General features: G+C 39.1%; 1 protein-coding gene across 6 annotated transcripts; it reads left to right on the top strand.

The window, feature by feature from the left end:
- Positions 1–531: 531 nt before the first annotated feature.
- epn3a (epsin 3a) lies at positions 532–22,602 on the top strand. Of its 6 annotated transcripts, none has more exons than XM_067381375.1 (11): positions 532–889; positions 4,828–5,530; positions 10,828–10,946; positions 13,904–13,981; positions 14,107–14,205; positions 14,822–14,902; positions 15,219–15,357; positions 16,850–17,023; positions 17,374–17,469; positions 18,239–18,469; positions 18,560–22,602. In XM_067381375.1, the coding sequence occupies exons 2-11, from the start codon at positions 4,942–4,944 to the stop codon at positions 18,847–18,849; spliced, it is 1,896 nt and encodes a 631-aa protein (XP_067237476.1). In that variant the 5' UTR covers positions 532–889; positions 4,828–4,941; the 3' UTR covers positions 18,850–22,602. The 6 variants fall into 6 exon arrangements, with proteins under 6 accessions (XP_067237476.1, XP_067237473.1, XP_067237478.1 ...); XM_067381372.1 differs by having other exon boundaries at positions 534–889; positions 14,816–14,902; XM_067381374.1 differs by having other exon boundaries at positions 540–889; positions 14,816–14,902; positions 16,853–17,023; positions 18,560–22,601.
- The last annotated feature ends 229 nt before the right edge of the window (positions 22,603–22,831 follow it).

Genomic DNA, 22,831 nt, shown 5'->3' with positions numbered 1-22,831 from the left:
TTGTGTAAGAAAAATATCCACATTTAACAAGTTATAAAGTAAAATATCTAGCTTCTGCCAGCCCGCCTTCCATAAAATGCTCATACTACGTCCTACACCTTCCGTATTCAACTTGCGAAAAAAGCTTAACTGAAGCGATGTCAGTTACACTTTTTTATTAAGTTGAATATATAGAAGGCGGCTAAAAAACTGTTTTCACAGGAAGAATTTAGAGTTTTTAAGCTTTCGAATGATACCAAATTTGATGATTACTAAAATATGTGATGGAGGAAAAGGCAATTAAGAGGTTAAATGTTACCCATTTTAACCTGTTTTTGTTTTATTGTTTCATTAATATATTTTGCCTGTTTATTTTTGACATTTATGTAGACTTTTAGGCTAGTAGACAAATTGCAAGGGTTGTAAACATACCAATCTGTGTATCCTATAAATGGGAAGTGCTTTTTGTCATTTGAGAGCGCATTCCCAAGCAGAGCTGCATATCTGGTCAGTCAGTGATGACAGGTTCGTGTGTGTCGTTTTGGAGCAGAACGGGTTAAGACCGACTGACTGACTGACTGAGCAGCCCTCCCTTCCTCCATCAGCCTCTTCCCTCGGTTCACTTTACTGGCCTTTAACAAGGGGGGGTTCTGTTGCCAGCGAGGTTGGCGCCCGGGACTTTTTTTTTTTGGGATATATACCAACAACTCCTAACCGGATAGGCCTCCTCCACAGAACGAAACAACAAAATCACAAAGGCAAAACTTTGCGGCGCTTGACTGAGTTGGACGTCTGGTGTATTTGAACCAGATTCCAAAACTATCAACACTGGAAGCATGCGGAGATGTCGAGGGGAGGACAGCTACAGATAGGATCCCACAGTTGGGACTTTTATGTCAAGCAATGAGAGGTAAGGACACAAAGGACGTTCAGATGAATACGATTTTACCTCTCGCGAGCCGAAATAAGATTTCCAAATCTTACTCTGTTATTCCAGCTGAGTCACGCAACCAAATGCCGCCTTTCAACATTAGCCTCTCCTGCCGCAATACCGCATTATGAAGATGCGAACGCTGCGAAAGCGCCTCTTTATTCCTGTCCCACAACATCGAAATGCATTTAAACGACTTTAAGGGTCTGCTTTACCTTCTTGCTGGATGAAAATCTTCAAACAAGTATACTGAAATGTGGGAGAGCTGGTTCTTTACCTGGATTGAAAGTTAATTTGTATCTTGTGAAGTGGACAACTAAGTAAACAAATGTATGAGAGAACATTTGGTTAATAAGGTTAGTTATTTCCATATGATTTATCTTTAATATAACGTGAGTGTAGCCTACGCTACGTTATTTTACATTTAGACAAAGTATATATAGCCATATACACAGAATCAATAATGCAACTTTTCATGTGGAAATTCTGTAGGTTATTCAATGAAATGAAAATGCATCATTTTCAGTTTAAGATTATTTACAAAGATTAGCTACTTTGTGTGTCATCTCAGTCTACATTAATACATTATGCGATAAAATTATGATCAGCAAACCTTAGAAAACAAACAAACGAATACAAAACCTCGGTAAAAGGGTTGATATTTTAGGACTGAAGTGATAAAAACGAGATATTTGCTAGTCATTACAGAATTTACTTCCTGAAAAGCATGATGATGTCACTATGACAAACCTTTTCTAAGTTCATTGTAGTTATAGTTCTTAACTTATGATGTATATGAGTGTGTGCATAAAGAAAATTATTTTATAAATATGCTTATATATCACATAGTAAAACTGCCCCTCTTTCTTGTACTATATTAACCCCCTGATGGATGTAGACCTGATTTTTTTTTTTTTTTTTTTAAGAGAGAGACTTGCATACAGGTTCATTGTGTATTGTGCCCATGTGTCAGCAGGGCTTGTTTTTGAAATTCCACCCTCTTTGCGCAGCACTGTGTGATCCAACAGACTCTCAGCAGAAATGTGATGTTAAGCAAACTGCTGTTATTGATTGGCGTCTAAAGCCAGTTCAGCGAGAGTGGAATGTGTCACCACATCAAGGTCACGGCCTGTGCACTATGAGATCCGTTTCTCATTGCTGTATGAAGCATATGGCTGATGTGTGTGTGTGTTTTTATTTATTCAGGGTGTGGTCTTGTTTATATAAAGTTATTAATAATTTTTCAGAGGAAACTTAACACTAACTCTATGGTTTTGCTATTCAAACTACAATGTAGACTACTGCAATAGCATGTAATCAACAACATGAAAAGAGCAGTGATATTTCTAGACAAATAAAAATGAATGATTATATTAACTTAGGAATAGTTCACCCAAAAATTTCATTTATTCACCTTCATGTTGTTCCAAACCTGTATGACTTTCTTTCTTCTGTGAGCACAAAATATTTTAAAGTATGTTGGGTTTGGAACAACACTAGACCCTACTGAGAAAATTATCATTTTTGGATGAGCTATCCCTTCAAGCTTTCATGCCAGGCTTTGTCAATCCAACATTTGCGTTTGTTTTGACAGACTTTCATTAGAGTGCAACTGAAGCTGTGGTGTTTTTTCCATCAGTGAGTGATGGATTTCCAATAGCTAGATGAATACTTTACATACAATCGTTCCTATACTGAGATGAAACACTGAGAGTTTAATCTATAGCAGTATGCTTTTAAAATTGTATAAGCTCATGATTTTTAAGCAGCGACATATTTTACCAACACTGTGGATATTGTGTATCATCAAGATAATATAATTATTTGTATTGCTTAAGACTACAAATGAAAGCATAAATATGGTAGACTGGTAACAGTATCTGTTAAAAAATCCATGTTTAATGGGTCTTATTCATGAAACACCAGCAGAATTTGTGTGTAAATGGTTCAACCATTGTCAGACCAAAACCCTTCTTATATATACCCATTGATTCTTGTAGAATAGGAATGGTTTGTAAGACTTTGTTTTTAAGTGATTTATTTGAATGTATTAACTCCTGCTGCACATTTGGTTGACTGATGTTTGTACAGTTTGTAACAGTTGATGGTTTGTGTTTGATTAGTTGCGTCAGTCACAAGGAAGTCGTTCCTTCCAATTAAGTCGCACTTAGATTTGGTTATAGCTTGTTAATGGTTATAGACATGTCCACATTTTTCTCTTTCTGGCAGCCTACATTATCTCGGGTCATATGTTGTGATGCAAGTCCGCGTGGCCTTTACACTGATGTGTAATGTGAATTTCAAGTTTTGCTGGTTCTAAGCTATTTTTACCAGTGAAGTTGGGTGTCAAAGTTTTGCTGACATTTCTTGCTGTCATTTCTGCAGCTCTACACTCTTAAAAGTAAAAGTTCTTTATTAGCATCAATAGTTCCATGAAGAATCTTTAACATCCATGGAATCTTTCCATTCTACAAAAGGTTCTTTATAGTGGAAAAAGGTTCTTTAGATGTTCTTCACACTGAGAATAAATGAAAGGAAAAGAAAAAAATCTGTCATTTATTACTCACCCTCATGTCGTTCCAAAAATGTAAGACCTTTGTTCATCTTCAGAACACAGTGTAACTCTCTGACCCCTAAATAGACCACTTTCAAGGTCCAGAAACGTACTAAAGACATTGTTGAAATAGTAGATGTGACTGCAGGGGTTTAACCTTCATTTTATTAAGCGACAAGAATACTTTTTGTGTGCAAAAACAACACAAAAATACCGACTTTAATCAACAATGTCTTTTCGTCGGCTCATAAAATGAAGGTTGAACCACTGCAGTCACGTCAATGTCTTTAGTACCTTTCTGGAACTTGAAAGTGGTGATTATATTGCTGTCTATGGACGAGTCAGAGAGCTCTCGGATTTCATCAACTATGTCTTAATTTGTATTCTGAAGATGAATGAAGGTCTTACGGGTTTGGAACGACATGAGGGTGAGTAAATAATGACAGAATTTGGGTGAACTAACCCATTAAGAACTGTACACTGAAGGGTTCTTTGGCAAACCAAAATGGTTCTTCTATATGGCATCGCTGAGAAACCCGTCTTTTGGAACCTTGTGGCATCAAACAGGTTTTCAACTGCACACTTCAGCCTTTTTGACCATTTTAACACCCATGATTATTGGTAAAAATAGCTGAAATTATTAAAGACCAAAAGAGCAGATTTTCGGGATGTTTTTTTCAAGTCCACGTTCCTCAGCTGGTGCTCATTTCTTTGAAGACATGTTGGATGCAGATGGTTTGTGTTATATTGTAGAGAGGAGCTGAGTTATGTCTTTTGATTCCATATTAGAAGAACTGGTACCCTTGGACTTCAAATCTGTGTCTAATCTATATTCACTTAGGTCTTACTCAAGTGGGTCAAAAAGCGCTCTAAAGTTCAGCTAATTGCATTTGATTTACATTTAAACTGTAATACATTTTAGTTTTAACTGTAAATAACATTTATAACAATTAAATGTCTAAAAACATTACGTTCAGTTCACGCTTGAGTATTCTTTCACAAGTCTACACTTACAAATAATCAAATAGAGTAAAGAGTATATATATTTGGCACCCAGCTCCTGGCTAGGATAGGAACAGTTGAGAGTAAGGATTTGGGGTGAAGGAGGGATGTTGTAAAACTGTCGTGGGACAGAGGTGACTTGGTTATTTGTAAATATGCCTCTGGCTGATTGGGTAGGTTATCTGAACTTTGCTAAAGTGTTTCACAAGGGTAGGTTTTGCCAAAAAGCTAATGAATCCATTGAAATATCAGGTAGGTATTTTTCCAAAGAAGTCCAGGGAATCCATCTACGGTATGTTCCATTGAGATGAGGCATGTTTCTGAAATATAACATTTTAATTTGCACCTCTCTTTTCTTCAGGTTAACAAAACTGTAACAGGAGATTGCTGAACTTTTCGTCTTTGTGGCAAACATTGCACTCCTTATCATAAACAAAAGTGCATCCATCGTCATTACCCCACACCCAAAGTCATCATGACGACCTCTTCTTTACGGCGTCAGATGAAGAACATTGTGAACAACTATACGGACGCAGAGATCAAGGTCAGGGAGGCGACGTCCAATGATCCGTGGGGTCCTCCATCCTCGCTCTTGATGGAAATTGCAGACCTGACGTTCAATGTGGTGGCGTTCACCGAAGTCATGGGCATTATCTGGAAGAGGCTCAATGACCATGGCAAGAACTGGCGGCACGTGTACAAGGCCCTCACTCTGCTGGACTATCTGATCAAGTCCGGATCAGAGCGAGTGGCTCAGCAGTGCAAGGAGAACATCTACGCCATCCAGACTCTGCGGGATTTCCAGTACATCGACCGGGATGGGCAGGACCAGGGAATGAGCGTCCGGGAAAAGTCCAAGCAGCTGGTGGCTCTGCTCAGGGATGACGAGAAGCTCAAGCAGGAGCGATCACAGGCACTAAAGACCCGCGAGCGCGTGGCAGGAAGCGGTGGTTATGGATCTTTACCACCTCCCTATCCGGGACGCCCTACCAGTCAACCCAGTATGGAAGCACTGTATGGTGAAGAACAAAGCAGGCCGAGGGGCTCACCTTCCTCCTTCAACTGTGAGTATGACTGCTCTTACTGTTGATGAATGCAGAGTCACTCACTTAAAGGAACACTCCACTTTTTTTGAAAATAGGCTCATTTTCCAACTCCCCTAGAGTTAGCAGTTGAGTTTTGCCGTTTTCTAATCCATTCAGCCGGTCTCCGGGTCTGGCGGTACCATTTTTTGGCATAGCTTAGCATAGTTCATTGAATCTGATTAGACTAAGCTATGCTAAAAGTGGTACCGCCAGACCCGGAGATCGCCTGAATGGATTCGAAAACGGTTATAAACAATAATTAAAAGTGTCCCTATTATGTTTTTTTTTTCTTATTGTAGCTGTTTCTGAAAGTAAACGTCTCCAAAGTTTCAAAGTGCAATGATTCCAGCCTTAATTCCTGCTGGAACCTCCGTAGGTTTGTAATACATTTTCATAATGTCAGCCTGTGGTCTTCATTGACTGCCCACAAACAACGTCTACTTTGACCCTCAAACAATGTAGTTGTAGCTGATGCCTGGAATAGTTTGGTTTTGCAACAGACTGAGCCGTCTGATCAATCAGAGCAGAGTAGACCAATCACAACAGTTCAGTGGATAAATGCACAGATCACTAAGTGATTTTTTGAGGGATGCACCGATATTGAAATAGAAGTGAGTTTAGGCGTCAGAACATAATAATGTACAGTATGAAACATGTATAGATATTTTGAGATTTGCTGAATATTACATTAAACTGTGTTGTACTAACTTGTGTACTAGTGGTATTATTACTGCTATTACTAGTGTTTCACAGCATTAGATGACATCAAAACTTTTTAAGCTTTAAAGTTTTGGTGTAATGGACTTTCAATGGTAGGACAGTAGTCATTTGGGTTTCATTAAAAATATTTTCATTTGTTTTGAAGATAAACAAAAGTCTTAGAGTGACACAAGGTTGAGTAGACGAGGACAGAATTTTCATGTTTGTATTAACTCACCGTTTAATGTATATCAGAAATGTTTGACTTCAACTGACTTCACTGGAATGGATAGTTCTTTCTTTGACTAGGGATTTGGAAATCAATCAGCTGTAGAAGTTAACTAAACCAATGGTTAATCAATGTCCGTAGTGAAAAATGTGTACACACACTGTGTACATAGAGATGTGTATCACACATGGCCTTGTGCTTTTAGCCCATATTAGACATGCTTCATTCTTTTGGAAGTTCTACTTCCTCATTTTTGTAAACGTGTGAAATGTAACGTTCTAATGTGAAGTGCCTCATGAGGGTGTGGATGACTACATGTAGGCTTGATCAAATGATGCATGTGTAACTGTGGATCTGATACGCATCTACATTCTTCACATATTCATTCATTTTCTCACTAGTTTGAGACCTGTGTTGATTTTTTGGAGGCTTCAGGTTGATTTGTGTTGTAAACAATGCTAGTTCTTTTCAAACTCTATCTTTCACCTGCTGGACAGGAAATGCCACCTGGCTTCTTTTGTGTGGTCCACTCTTTTGAAACTGACATTGATGAGCTGTGTTATCACTACACTTACTGTGACTTTACAGTGCATTTACAGTGAAACTTCTAGATCAGCTGAAACTGTCATATGCTTTCATTGGCAGATGTATATGTATGGCAATCTATTTAAACATGAAGATTACTTTCTGTGAGTTAATCAGCTTATCATGTAATTGATTTGATTAAAATATGTAATTGACTGACAGTCCTTAATTTTAATCTAATTTGATAGTCACATTTTTCTAGACTAACAGGCCCTCTCTCATATGGTACGACAGACCACATATTTAGTTCCACAAGGACTGATCTTCTGAAATCAAGTCTTTGATGACATAAGGTGCAGCTAAGTTTCACTTTTACTTACAATAGACCAACTTGTTTGTCATGATGCCAGGTATTTTGGGAAAGTACAGAAATTTCCCATCATTTGTTTCCATGGTCACTTTATGAAAAGTGTGTTGATTGACACAGTTTACAGGGTCAGATTGTCATGATTTTGAGGAGATAATGTTAAAAGTTGTGATTTGTGCCTCACAGGAGCCAATGGTAATGTTGAGTTGCCCATGTCTCTCCACCAGTGCATTCCAGGCCAGACGCAGCCATTCAGAAGCACTGTAGTGGAAGTGATTGCAACTGGAAAACCGCAATGCCATTTTCTGGGCTATTTTCTGTATGGGTGCACTGCTTCTTTCAAACAGTTCAGATGAGGAAATAATTCACAGTGCAGAAAATAAAACCACAATTATGTAAGGGTTAAAGGTAGGGTAGGCAATTTTCTTCACAAACACTTTTTGTTATTCTGGTTGAAACTCTCTTCACATCCTGATAGAAATCAATATTAAAAGTGGTCTAAATATTAAAACATGTACATATAGACTAGGGCTGCACGATTTATCGCACAATACGAAAAATAACATTGAACTTAAACACGATTATTGCTTAAACGTGATTCTTGGTATGATTATGAAATCGCAAAGGCTGCAATTTTTTTTTTATGCGCAGCTTGACAATGAAGTATGGCTCCAAATGCTAACCCATCCTGTCGCTTATAATGTGCATTTGAAAAAGCAACACACGTCAAACATCTTTCCATGAGAAGCATTTATTAACATCTTGTCCAACAAAAGACAACATTTAATAGCATGTTTTTACTCCAAACTCACTTCATAACGACAGTTGAGTGTGAGATAATGTGGCTTCTTAAGGCTGATTTATACTTCTGTATCGGACCTACGCCGGAGCCTCTGCGCCGCAGGCTATGCGTCTGTTTTCATTTATACTTCTGCATCGTTGTCTGCGTCAATGTGCATGCAGACCACTAGTAGGCAGTGTCCGCGGTCATGTTGAGCATCAAGGCAAAAGCCAAAGAAGAAGCAACTTGTCATGTACATTGTCAGAGAAGCTTACAAACAGAAACGGCAGAGAAGCGGCAAATAGGTAATGACTTTTTGTTGCAGTATGACTGCATGTGTCCCCTGAAACAGAGCGTTTTTCATTCCTATGGAAGTTGAAAACGCCCGTTCTTCTTCGATTGCTCCGCGCCAGTTTTTTGACCCGTGGGAGGGGTTCTAGCAGACCAATCACAGCGCTTGTGGTCCGTGTAGAATTAACGTATTGTTACATTTTTAAAGAGGTGCACATCAGGCTATATCGTAGGCTACGCGTGCTACACACAGCTAGGGCTGTGACGGTAGGCATGACAACCGCGCCACCGCGGTGGTGAAGTTGTCACCGCGGTTGTGGAGTGTCACCGGCGGTAGTGTGACGTCATATATAATATCTATTTATATATCTCAGAGATCCTGTTAACTGAAAATTTTCCGTCTTCGATGGAATTTTTTTTAGCAGTGACGGAAAAAAACTGGAAGCCCGTCCATCATTTTGACAGATTATAGTTTGTATGTAAACTTGTTGTAATTCCCACCCCTGTCCAGTAGGTGGTGAGTACGCTCCAGTGTGGCAGCAGAGCGCGAGTACAGTCTCCAGAATAAAATGAGAATGATGCGCTTGATTACACACAGACGAGAACCCAGTTTAAGTAAATTGTATAATAATAATAATAAAGTTACTTATGCTTACTTACATAATTAAGTTTTGTTATTTTTATTGCTGACTATAAGTTAATGGTCAACGAATGGCTTTTCTGAGGTATAATGTTAGGTGACATTGTTTGCAACACTGATTGAACTGACGTGATACAGATTTCGGTAAGCTACTGTCTTTCAACATATTTTTTTTATTTTCAGTCATGTTTATTTCGTTCTGTACAGTAGTAAAGAGGAAAGGATGATCGCATTCACTCACATCCGTGACAAGTGTTCAAGATGAAAACTGAAAGTGACGCAGTCTTTGATCAACTTTCTTTTCATAGTATAAAATAAATGCAAGCCTATGCCTATTTGCTTATCCTATAAGTTTGTGAAAAAATGTCTTATCGTTAAAATATAAAAATTAAAATGACAGGTAATTATTGATTATAATGGATTTTTTTATGATCCTGTCCATCAAAATGACGGCGAAACGCCAGTCTAACCTCTAATATATATATATATACATAAAACCAAACCCCGTCCCCCTCCCCCTTTGCCACCGTCACGGCCCTACATACAGCCTACTGTGTAGCTATGGTGTTCACTCGATGCAGAAGTATAAATCAGCCTTTACACAGAATAAGGTGTGTTTAGTAGTTACGTTTAATCAATCAAAGTGTTTCAATCTTCTGTTTATTCAACTACAGCGATATGACGCATTATCTTCCTCTGCGGCAGGGCATATTTGGAGTTTCTGTGCAAGAGCGCCCTCTGGCTTTCAGATGGAGAAGCATTTACTACTGGTCACAGAGCCGTACAGCTCTGACAAGCTGCGCATTAAATAATTGCAGCCTTTGCCAAATCACATGCAGTTTATTCCCGATAAATCGCATAGCCCTAATATAGACAGTCATAGAGCGCCGCAAATGAACAGCAGCCACCTTTAACAGTTCATCCTCAACCAAAATGAGCTTATGCTGTGTTCAAACATATCGTAACTGTAATTACGAGATGGCAACCTGAGACATTCTACCTGGAGTTGTTCAGGTCCTCACACTCGGATTTAAGTGTTTCTATGTCAACGCTATCAACGGCAAAATAAATCTGCAGCAATCGGCTGGTACAAGTTAGCGCTCTATAAGTTGTTTATGTTCATTATTATTGTAATGTTATGTGATTTGAGACATGAGGTAATTTTACGCCGTCTCTCTGGATGCTTTGTAGAATCTTCTCTGGCTGTGTGCGACCTGTGCATTCATGTGTTTTGAAGGAGGCGTGGCTTTAGAGACGCTCTGAAGGGAGGGTGGGATCTAATGCTTTCAAAGCTAGCTTGCTATTGCTAGCTGCTACAAAATTGCCTACCCTACCTTTAATTTAAAGACATGAAAGTAGCATTAGCATGTCACCATGTATGAAAGTGAAATATTATTAATCATTAAACTGTACATACTTACATACTACTACTACTACTATTTATTATTATAGTTAATTATGATGCATCAGAATGCCATGGCACAGATGGGTGAACTGTCAGATAAAACCTGTATGGGGGATTATTATAATGTAAGCCCCATCACCCCGTCCCTCTTCAAATGCCCCACACAGACACCCCATTGTTTCAAAAGCAGAGTCAAACAGGCACAGGAAAGCAATTCCAGCCGGGGCATGGAACAACAGTGATTTGGGTGCTTGTTTAACATTCAGTGGTGGTGGTGCCAGTCCTTTCTCTTCCAAACCAAGAAGTTGAATCAAGCATTTTCTCTTTTCTTCCTACCAGCCTCCTCTTCCTCTCCTCATCTGGCCCCAGATCTGGAGCGGGCCCGGCCGCAGACGAGCGGGGAGGAGGAACTTCAGCTGCAGCTGGCCTTGGCCATGAGCCGAGAGGAGAGCGAGAAGGTGAGGTTTAAACAAACACACACACACACACACACACACACACACACACACACACACACACACACACACACACACACACACACACACACACACACACACACACACACACACACACACACACACACACACAGACAGACCTACTATTAACTGGATCAGAATCAGTGGTTCTCTACTGGTTTTGCTTCAGGATGCAGGTTTTACAGACATTGTGTGGCGACCCAGCACAGTGCCATTCATATTTCTAAGAGCACTGTCCAGCAGCAAGACCAACTGATTAAAGCCGGGGATACACATAATGATTGTAAGGCCGATTATGAATGCAATTTGATACTTACGACTGATCATGCCCAAACGCACCAAGTCAGAGCCAGTTGCGTTCAGTCGGTGTTTACAGTTGGTGTTTAAATTCTGTAAGTATTTAAATCTGCTTCATTGGAAGGAAACAGTCTTTGTGTGTTGAGCTCAGCCTTAGAATGTTTCAGCTATTCGTTAAGTGTGTCCCTGGCTTAAGTTAACAAAAAATTAAAAACGATTCAATTATTGTCTCCGAAAAGAATGAATCAATTCTGAACTGCCTGAAACAAGTCGTCAGTAATTCCAGTCTTACTTTAGCCTCAAACCTACGTTGGTTTGTAACAAGTTTGCATAATGTCAGTCTGTGGTCTTTGTTGGCTGCCTACAAACAACATTTACTTTGACCCTCAAACACTGTAGTTGTAGCTGAGGCCTGGAAGAGTTTGGTTTGTGTTGTCGCTTTGCATGCACTTCCAAAGAATGAGGACTCCAGTTCAAATTAATAGAGCGAAACCAACATCATTGTTATTGTTTGTATCACTGTGCATCAAGTGCTGAGGTGAAATTCAGATAATTATGGTAAATGGGCATTTGATTTCCGACACACGCTGTAAGGAGTCGACCAATGAACAACAAACTGGGCCATCTGACCAATCAGAGCAGAGTAGGATTGCAGAAAGAAGAGATTTAGAGAGGCCGAATCCTTGATCAAGCCATTTCAGACTCTGAGAAAAGAGCTGATGCTGCAATGTATATTATGAGAACATTAAAGTGTTTTTTTGTTTTTGTTTTTAGCATTAGTACATTAGGTATTTTGTAATGAACAAAAGATATTGACGATCTTGCACTTACAGGCATATTCAAATCTTTGTCCATTATTAACCCTTAAATGCATACCTCGGGTCTTTAGTGACCCGGGACATCATTCACTACTGTCCTCCTCGTTAATTTTTTAAAGTTAGAACTTCTTGGTATTCCTCAATCAATTCATTATAAAGAATATAACAAGAAAAAAATCATAAAATTATAAAATTATAAAATATTTTTTTTTTATTCATTTTTTGTAAAAACTGTATAGGGTCGCAAACGACCCGAGGTGTGTATGAGTGTACGTATATTTTTTCTGCACAACAATAATTGAATCTTAGATGACGGAATAAGTGCGATTCACCTTTATTCCACAAGGTGGCAATGTCTGATACACAATGATGAAGTGACGACTCATTCAGACAGAAAATGAAATAATAAGAAAAACATGAAATGGCTCAGCGATTTACTGCAGAACAAGTACTGAACACAATCAAATATGACTGTAACTGTTACAGGATGAATCTTGAAGCTGTTAGCGATCGAAATATTGATTTTGAAGATGCTGAAAATTATATAGTTTTGAGAATACGTTTGAGATCGCAAATGGGCTCATATTCGTGACCTCAAACATAAAACTAGCCCAATATTTGCTGAATTTACTGGGAAATGAGCTCTAACAAGGACAGTGATGATGGCATAAAACATCTGATCAAACGGAGCCCTTTCAAGCTCCAAAAGGTAACAAAATATGCTTTATTTTATTCTTCTGTAATTTTTCTGTAAGTTTTATATTATCGCGACAGGTAGAGATCCATCAGTGTTAGATATAGATCCGGGTCGATAAAGACCCGAATATGTAAGAATGATTGGCGAAACAGTCATGCATTTAAGGGTTAAGTCGCTGTGTGAGTAAACCTCACTCCTCTGATCTCAATAGATGCTCTAGCGACTGATGCTAGAGGTTGCAACCTTTAGCCTCCTTCTTAGAGCTTCCGACTCCCATGCTGGAGACCCAGGTTTGAGGCCCGTGCAGAGCGGGGTGAATAGGACCTGGATGAGAGGTTACATTGGTGCCGTAACCCGGATGGGAGTGAGGTTTAGGGGAGTGAGTGCAACGGAGGCCAGCTAGTAGTCGCTGTGCAAGTAAACCTCACTCCTCTGATCTCAAGATATACTCTAGCAACTGACGTTAGAGGTTGCAGCCTTTAGCCTCCTTGTTAGAGCGTCCGATTCCCATGCCGGAGACCCAGGTTCGAGACCCAGGTTTGAGTATATTTGTCCTCTTCCCCTTATATCACCTACTTCCAAGTAGAAAATCTAAATTAAATTGGCTATTGGCTATGTAACAAACAAGGTTAAACACTATAAATAGGAAATATGTAATCACAGAAAAGAAGCAGCACTTTCATGGGGAGAGGCTGTATGAAAAAATCCATCTTGTCTGAGATCTGTTTTAAAATGTCCTTTTGGTAATGTCCTTCATGGAGGTAATTTGTCTTCATGTAGAAGATTGTAACAACTCATTATTTGCTTGGAGGCTTTAGTACAGCACCAAATTTCCAATTGGCATGTGAACAAATGGTTTGTTTTTGGAGTGCACTGAAGATGAGGGTGACATGTTGCTGTCTTCCATCAGCATTGTCCAGAAAGAGCTCAGTCATGATCTGACAGTGTTGCCAGTGTGTGAAGAGAGCACATTAGCATCTGCACTCACTGATAATGCAGGTCTAAGTGAAGCTACTGTGACTCTTAGTGTGTTACTGTACTGGAGCATTGATCCAATGCTCATAAATCAGGCTGAGTGGAGCTGTTTGTTTGAGCAGCAACAATATAATTGCACTCTTCTCCTCTAGCCCGCTCCAGTTGTGGATATTGATGAACAGACACAACTTCAGATCGCAATGAGTCTCAGTAAGGAGGAAGCGCACAAGGTACAGCTTTACCAGGAGTCACAGCTACTCCCTCCCTTCATTCATTAGTTGCCTGCTAGTTCCAGTAACATGCCTGTATGTTGTGAATGACACTGCTTGTGTATTGTCTGATTGTAAATCTCTAGCCAGCTCCTCCTCCTCCTGTTGCTGCTGTTGCTCTGGACATGGATGAAGAGGCTCAACTTCAGCTGGCTCTGAGTCTCAGTAAAGAGGAACATCAGCAGGTAGGCACCTGAAGCATGAGTGGCATATTAAGCTTTTCAAGCACCAATAGTTTTTTGAGTTTATTTATTAACTGAGCTTTTGAAATAGTTATTTACACTCTTCAACAGTAGGTGGCGCTTATGGAACAGCAGCGCTGGGCTTATAAACACTATTTTATGCAGAGATAAGAGGAAAAGAAAATGTTGTCTAAAATTTTTAATACCCCCCCCCCCCCCCCCCCAAATCAATATTAAAATATTATATTCATATTTTTCTACTTATATTTCGAGCATCAAGAACAGTGAGCTTGCAATATTTTCTTTGCTGGCACGTCTCTGTTCTCCTCTTTGCGTCCATCTTCAGCGCGTTCCGTCTCTGGCCTGTGTTAACGTCCTATTTACAGACTTCTTAATATCAACACAAATGACATTTTGGGAATTTATTGCAAAGTTTGTGTGCAAGTCCGTAATAGAGATTGGCCAAAATAAAATTTCCGATTTATGGCCGGTCAACTGGTGCATCTCCAGAAAAAAAGTATGATAGGATGAATGTGCATACATGTTTTTTTTTTTTTTGTGTGTGTAGACTTTCTCTCTAGTTGTGTTCTTAAGGATGTCTGTTGTTTGCTAGGAACAGCGAAGTCGCCAGGGAGACGAGTCGTTGCTCCAGAAAGCACTTGAGGAGAGCAAACGAGAAATGGAGGCCAAAGGAGCAGGAGTATGAGACAACTCTTTTAACTTGTTGGCTATTTACAAACTCTTCTAAATGACTCTTCTGATGCATTTATTTAGAAGATATAAATGGATTAATAGTTACTATGACAAATCATTTGTCTGGAGAGATGGACATTTTGAGGCCGTCCTTATTATTGTTCTTCGGGCTGTTAGAAACTTGAGTTCGAGGTACTGTACTGCAGTTAGATGTCCCCATTGCAGGATTTTTCGTGAACGCTTGTGTGTAGATGCATACAGTATTGACCTAAATTCTCTTTCTGAATGTGCTGAAAGTGCTTTTCTGTCCTTTCCTTTGGCAGTCTGCCATGTTGGATCTTGCAGATATTTTTGCTCCAGCTCCTGACGTTCCCTCTGTTGCCAAACCTTGGGACTCATCTGCCGGCCATAGCGCTTTAGCCCAGGCTGGTCCTCTGAGATCCGACCCCTGGGATAGTCTGGGTAAGATCAACAACCACATGTGATTGAATATGTATGTATCTCAGCTATTTGCACTCTTTGAAGGGTTAGTTCACCGAAAAATGAAAATAATGTCATTTATTAATGTCATTCTACACCTGTACGACCTTTGTTCATCTTCGGAACACAAATTAAGATATTGTTGATGAAATCTGATGTTTCAGTGAGGCGACTATTGAGGGCAAAGCCATTCAAACTCTCAAGGTCCATAAAGGTACTAAAAACATATTTGAAACAGTTCATGTGAGTACAGTGGTTCTATCTTAGTGTTTTAAAGTGACGAGAATACTTTTTGTGCGCCAAAAAAACATAATAACGACTTTTCAACAATAATTATATGGGTCGATTTCAAAACACTGCTTCATGAAGCTTCGAAGCTTTATGAATCTTTTGTTTCGAATTAGTGATTCAGATCACGTGACTTTGGCGCTCCAATCCACTGATTCGATTCGTAAAGCTCTGAAGCAGTGTTTTGAAATTGGCCCATATAGATATTGTTGAAAAGTTTTTATATTGGTTTTTTTGGCACACAAAAAGTATTCTTGTCACTTAAGGGTGTAGAACGACATGAGGGTGAGTAATAAATGACATTATTTTCATTTTTGGGAGAACTAACCCTTTATCAGTAAAGGTCCACCCAATTTCTTTTGACAGATATGTTTAAAAAAATAAAATGCATTTAATCTACATAATATTCTACAAAATTGTTTTAGCCACATCAGCCAAAGGCTGTTCATTCAAGAAAATGTTTTGTCCATAAAAGTTCCCTAACAGTACAAAATTTTATTTTGCATATTATTTTATTTTATTGGAACTTTACTTTTTTTTTTTTTTTTTTTTTCTTCTTGACAAAGCACATATGCGAAAGTAGGAAAATTGTAAGGAGATTTGACCCAAGTGGGTTTCAAACTTGGGTGCTCCTGGCCAACTCCAGTCATTTTTTTAATCCCCATAACCTGTTTTTACTTGCATTTGGTGCAGATGGACTCTTTCAGGTTGCGAAATAAATGAGTCATGGGTGACAAATATGCCTGTGAAAAGCGATTAGATTAGGCGTTCCTCAATGACCATGGTAACCAAAAATGTTTGCTCCACCTACACCAGTGGTTTTCAGCCTTTTTGCCTCCTCTTGTCAAAGACAATATTTGAAGGCACACCAAGATACTTCAGATACTCATGCTAGAATGACAAAGCTGCTCATTTTCAGATTTTCTATATAAAGAAACTAGGAGTTATATAGCTTATATATATATATATATATATAAATATGCAGCTTTTTTGGAAGTGTGCTGAGGCCCCACGGTTGAGAACCACTTATTTACCTTACCCTGATACATGTCAGTATAAAGCCAAAGACTGTTGTTTCAGCCAATGAAATTTCAACAAAAAATTACTTAAGTGTGCACCTTTCTGCAAAATGAGCATAAACGTCCAGCAATACTGAACTTCACACACCTGCTGGATTGTGTTCAAGCAGAGCCCAGCTCTTTAAGCCATGGCCGTGGAAGCTCATGGATGGCACCGCCTGCATCAAGTGTTCGTTCCCAGCCTTGGTCCCAGCCGCAGCCACATCCTGACCCATGGGACGCCCCTCAGAACGCCTCAAGCCCTCTGTCCATCAGTCAGACTTGGATCTCCTCTGCACATGGTATAACATAAACCTGTAGATTATATCACTGGCCACACCTGATGTAAATATGAATGCATGGTGACACACTGAGTGAATACAATAACACTTACAAGCTAAAGATGCTAAATATACTAAATATACTAATTAAAGATGCTATTAAAAAATTTACTTTGCTAATAAATGTTCCTGTTCTTACTGTGCACAACAATCTGGGTTTGTTTTCCCTGAAGAGAAAGTCAATTTTAAATGTGTGTATCTGCTAAATGTTTATCGTCAACGTGGAAGTGTACATTAGCGAGATGACCTCGAGTTAGACGTGAACTACAGATCACAAACTCCAGTGTTTCATGGGTCTTTAAATTCTCTAGGAACTGGAGTGGATCCATTTTCTCCCCCAGTTGCAGACATACAAGGATCTATCGGGCCTCTCAAAACTCCCTCCCCTCGTGCAGCAAGTCCCTCAGGCAATCACAGCACTCTGCTCTTCTTGAACTAAATTCTTATTTTTTATTTCCTATTAATATTAATATATTATTAATATTAACAATCACTACTTAATATTCTATTTCATTTACTCATTCCATTTAATGTTTTCATGTTTTTGTTTGTGTGTTTGCCTGTGAATAGTTTGAATTTATGCCATGGAAATATTTCATGTTTATACTACCTTTCAAAATTTTGGGCTTCTGAAAGACATGAATGCTTTTATTCATCAAGGATGCATTAAACTGATCAAAAAACAACATTAAAGACAGTTATAATGTCACAAAAGATTCCTAATTCAAATAAATGCTGATCTTTTTGAACTTCATTAAAAAAAAAAAAAAACTGAAAAATCATCACAATAATCCCCTTCCCACTCTGAAAAATCAACACAAAAAAATCACATGAAGGATCATGTGACAATGAAGACTGAATGTAATGATGTTACATCAATGATGTAATGATGCTGAAAATTCAGATTCTTTGTCACATGAATAAATTACATTTTAGAATGTATTCAGATAGAAAAAAAATATTTTAAACTGTAATAAAATTTTATATTCAATTTAAATATAATATTTGAACTGTATTTTTGATCAAATAAATGTAGACTTGGTCATTGGTGAACATAAGACACTTCTTTCAAAAACATGAAAAAATCATCCCAACCCCAAATTAGTGAATGGTAGTGTATGTATATATATAAATTAATTTCTGAATTTATTTTTCTTTTGTTTTATACTTATATAGATGATGATCTATTTGATGAGGCTATGGATGGAGGTCAGGCAAATGTAAATGGCCACGGTAGTCCTGAGCCTTTCAATATGTCTTCCCTTGGCGAAGGTCTACCAAAAACAGCTCCTCTAACCTCCAGTACTCCAGAGGCGTTTCTGGGTCCCACCGGAGCATCACTCGTCAACTTGGATTCTCTGATACCCTCCAACCCTCCTTCCAAGAACTTCAACCCATTTTTATCAGGTTAGAACGCACCATTAGACCAAACTACTACTTGTCACGTGCGTCAAAATCCATATTATTTTAATTCATTTTGGACTTTATCCCATTTAGGCCTGAGTGCTCCATCGGCCTCTAATCCATTCCAACACGAACCACAACCCCGCCTCACACTTAATCAGATGCGTCCCAGCTCCACATCCCCTTTGCCTACATCCCTCCCATTTAATCCCTCTCTACCCATGGCTGCCAGCAACCAGCCCAGCTCCCTGCCTAGTACCTTCACACAGTCTGCACAGGTCCCGCCGCTGATCCCTGGACACCTCCCTCAACCGCTGCTACCCCTGTCAACGACATCCACGCTTGGAGATCCAGACCAACACAATCAGAATCCGTTCCTATGAAAGACAGCGTAAGCAGATCCAAACAAGCTTTTGAAAGGACAATTTAACCACCGACTTGACTTAAAACTGGAACACACTTTTTTTTAATGTCTTTGCTTCTTTCACAGCTTCCTGGTTTTGCTCCATGCAGTCACTCTTAAGAGGCGTTCACACATACAGCGGTTTCCAGTGACAAAAACCATTTGTGTTCAACAACGGCAGCCTTTGGTAATGCAATGTGGCAAAGTTGAGAAAAGTTCAATATTATGCACATATGAGTGTCCATGCAATGTTGAGAGCAATAGACACTGGCGCACACATGATCCATCTCCTGTGAGATACTGTAGTTAGGTGTTGTAAGATGGAGAAGTTTGGTAAGGCCCAGACACACCAAACCGACATCAAAGAGCTAGTGGCAATGAAAACCAACTGTGGTGTTGCCTCATGTCGCCTGCGTCTGGGCCAAAATGTTGTGTTTAAACACAATGCAAAGACTACAGCCAACTGGCACATTCATTCTGCACCTGTGTGCGAGGAAATAATTCTCCATACCAGCAGGTGGCAGTAGTCTGTATTTGGCATTCAAATAGGGAAACTGGAAGAACTGCAGATTTACAAACCATAAACAAACTTTGCGTTCTATTCTGAAGAGCTCCTCCCTATGCCCTAATCCCTTCAAAGGGTTTACTCTTTGGAGTGAGATCTTCAAATGGATGATGGATGTAGTAGTGGACCAAAAAAAAACTGTTCCTTGGAACGCTGAGCCAATTAAGAAGGCATTGTCATTGCACAATTGTGTACGCTGCTTAAAGAATTATGGGAGAAAAGTGTTTATCAGTTGTACCCTTCAAAATCCTTAATTCCGAAGGGGCCTTTTAAGTGGAAAGTTTTGAACACTTTGGTTTGGAACGACCTAGTCTCGTGTAGCCAGACCTTCAGACTGAAGGCAGAAGGTCTGGACTCAATCGCAGCTTTCATTGGGCAGACCGACATGCAAGTTTACTACAACAATGGAGCCACGAACTTCACATACAAAATCCAGCATTAAGATCCTGATAAGTGCTCATAGTCACAGTTTTAAACACAACAGCATTCTTTTTCCATGAGGGGGTTTGGCTTCACAGCATTTGTTTCAAGGCAGACCTTTAAAGAACGGGACACACACGTCTCCCGGACATCCAGTATAATTCAACCAACCAGGTGAAGACTACGAAAACCCTGAAGTGTTTCTAGTTAAGTGCTATATGCATCAGACATTCAGACAAAGACTAGGAACGACCCTTCACTAGGGGCTTTTATAGGAACTCAGTTATAGGAACTTGCGGCCAGGGTGGTCCCCCGAGAACTAAATCTTCCCCTTTGACCATTTTCCTGGTTGCATTCACACCGCCAGTAGGAACTCTGAAGGGATGTAAGCAGTTACTAACAATCCTGCTGCTCTCGTTGTTGTGCGGAATGTTTATTTTGACGGAGCTGAGAACGGCTTAGCCAAAGCTTGAGCACACAGCACTGATATTATCCATCTTCATTAGTTTATGATTCATTAGTTTATAATTCCTTCATTTAGTTTTATATGTTATTAGATGACCTGTTAAACAAAGGAAGTAAACAGTATGCAAAAAAGTTTTCCATCTATCACTGTTTTCCATGTTCGTGGAATAAATATATAGGCTATAAACTCTGTGTTTACAGAGCCAATCAAATTACATCACTGGTAGTTCCTATTGTGCTGGGTTAGACTCTACTCTGAAGTTGGAGCCCCCCTCATTCGTTCCCAGTTCCTGTGGTGCGAATACGCCCAAAAATTGTGTACTTCCGCCATCAGTTATAAGAACTATGAAAAGGTTCCTCCAGTGCAAATAGTTCCACATGGCGGACAGGATTGTTCTCACTCCGAAGTGCTATTCGGGGGAGGATTTAACTTGTTTTGGAGGCAGCCTTCTGTGTTAATTTTTACTTTGCCATTTGTTTGCCATCGTCACTTTCATTTTTTTAATAACCGTAATCGTGTAAAATGAATCAATTATGAAACCAGCTTTAAAGCAGCTTTACAGAAGACAGTAGAGTCATTATTCTGCTCAATTTAATGCGATGTTGATTCAGTTGTTTACCGACACTACGTCCCAGATGTGATCATATTTTCAAAAGGTTTTGACAGATAACATTAGGGCATCCAGCAACAACCACAGCCACCAATACAGCCACTCATCGACCTCACTGTATGTGTGAACGCCCTTTATTTATGATAATGTGTCACTGTCAACTATGCATTACATGGCAATAAAGATTGATGCTGGCTTTATAGGAAATGACAAATAAATGACACAATTTAAAAGTTGAGAATATTTAATCCATCGCCTGCAGCATCAGTATCTCCTTTAAACACCACATACTTTAAGTATTATAATAGATTTGGAAAGGACAATGCACTTGTTACTTGTATCATCAAACCTATTACATAACTAAGCACAAGTCCAATGCCACTTATATTCTGATTTCTCACACCAATTTCTTTAGTGTCCCCTTATTGGTCTGGAGTATCTGATGACTTTCGATGCTGTCCTTTTCTTTACTGGTATCTGTAAACTGAACACATCCTGATCAGTCACTCTCACCAGTATGAAGGGGTCAATAATTTAAGCAGCAAAATGTAAAGTATAATGATTTTGTAATACTGGGCATTGACTGTTGAATGAATAGACCTCCAGCAAGAGAATGTACTTACTGTGGTGTTCAGAATGAATTGATGCCACATACTAACAGAATGTAAGAATGTGAGACTTGCACATGACATGTTGTTCATCGAATACAAGGATGGAGATCAAACTGAATGGCATGTCTGGTTTATGTTTGTTTATGGTTCATACATCATGCTCTCCACCTCTGGCTTGTCATTTCTTGCACTTACCGTATACTGTACTAGTCAAATGCTTGGACACACCTACTCAAAGGTTTCAGAAAACTAGAAAACTGTAATATAAATTAAAGGATGGAAATCAAGTAGTGAGATAAACGTCTCATATAGCCTTTAATATATATATTGATTTCCACTGCACTACTTTTCCGACTTTTTTTTTTTGTTGATGTAAACATGCAGTCGACGGGCATCTTTGACCATTAATCTTCGACACGCAGTTTAAGTTAAAATGACTTTTTAGACCTTGCATTTTCTTCCATTCCTCAACATTTTTCCCCATTACACTGTCCTGCATCTTGCATTTTTGCATTACACTGCATTGCTTTTCCATTGTTTTCTATGTAAACATGCACTAGACTGACATATTTGACTGTTGCACTCAACATGTACAGCATCTCACGCAAGACAGGGCTTTCTAAAAAGACATTTTTGTTTTTACCCATTCCACTGTCCATGTCTCACAAAATGCATTCTGTGTGAGCGGCCTTTAATATGTTAGATTCTTTAACTTGATGAGGTGCATCCTGGACACAGGTGTAAAGAATACCTGAAAACTATACTTGAATAAAAGTACAGATACCTTACAGTGAAAATGACTCCATTACAAGACACCAATTCCAAAACAACTTGAGAAAAAGTCCCCAGTTTCACAGACAAGGCTTAAGCTTAGTTGCAGAGTAAAATGTATTTTGAGCTGTTTTAAATGAAAGCAACTTTGACATTGTTTTGTCTCAAGATGCACACCAGTAATGTATATAAGGCACATTTATAAAAGCTACTTAAATGTCCTAATTGAACTAAAGCCTAATCCTGGCTTAATTTAAGCCCTGTCTATGAAACCAGGCCTTAGAGTGTCTGATTTTAACAGTGCTTAAAGGGTTAGTTCACCCAAAAATGAAATCATTAATTACTCACTCTCAAATATTTTTGATGAAATCAAAAAGCTGACTCCTCCACAGACAGCAATTTAACCTCCACTTTCAGAATGGTACTAAAGATTTGTTAAAACAGTCCATGTGACTGCAGTGGTTCAACCTTCATTTCAAAAAGATTTTAAAGAATATTTTTTGTGTGCAAAAACAACAC

Source organism: Chanodichthys erythropterus, chromosome 3, assembly GCF_024489055.1.
Source record: "Chanodichthys erythropterus isolate Z2021 chromosome 3, ASM2448905v1, whole genome shotgun sequence".
In the NCBI taxonomy this organism is placed as follows: Eukaryota; Metazoa; Chordata; class Actinopteri; order Cypriniformes; family Xenocyprididae; genus Chanodichthys; species Chanodichthys erythropterus.
The sequence above is the reverse complement of the archived record's forward strand: the minus strand, read 5'-3'. Positions and strand labels throughout refer to the sequence as shown.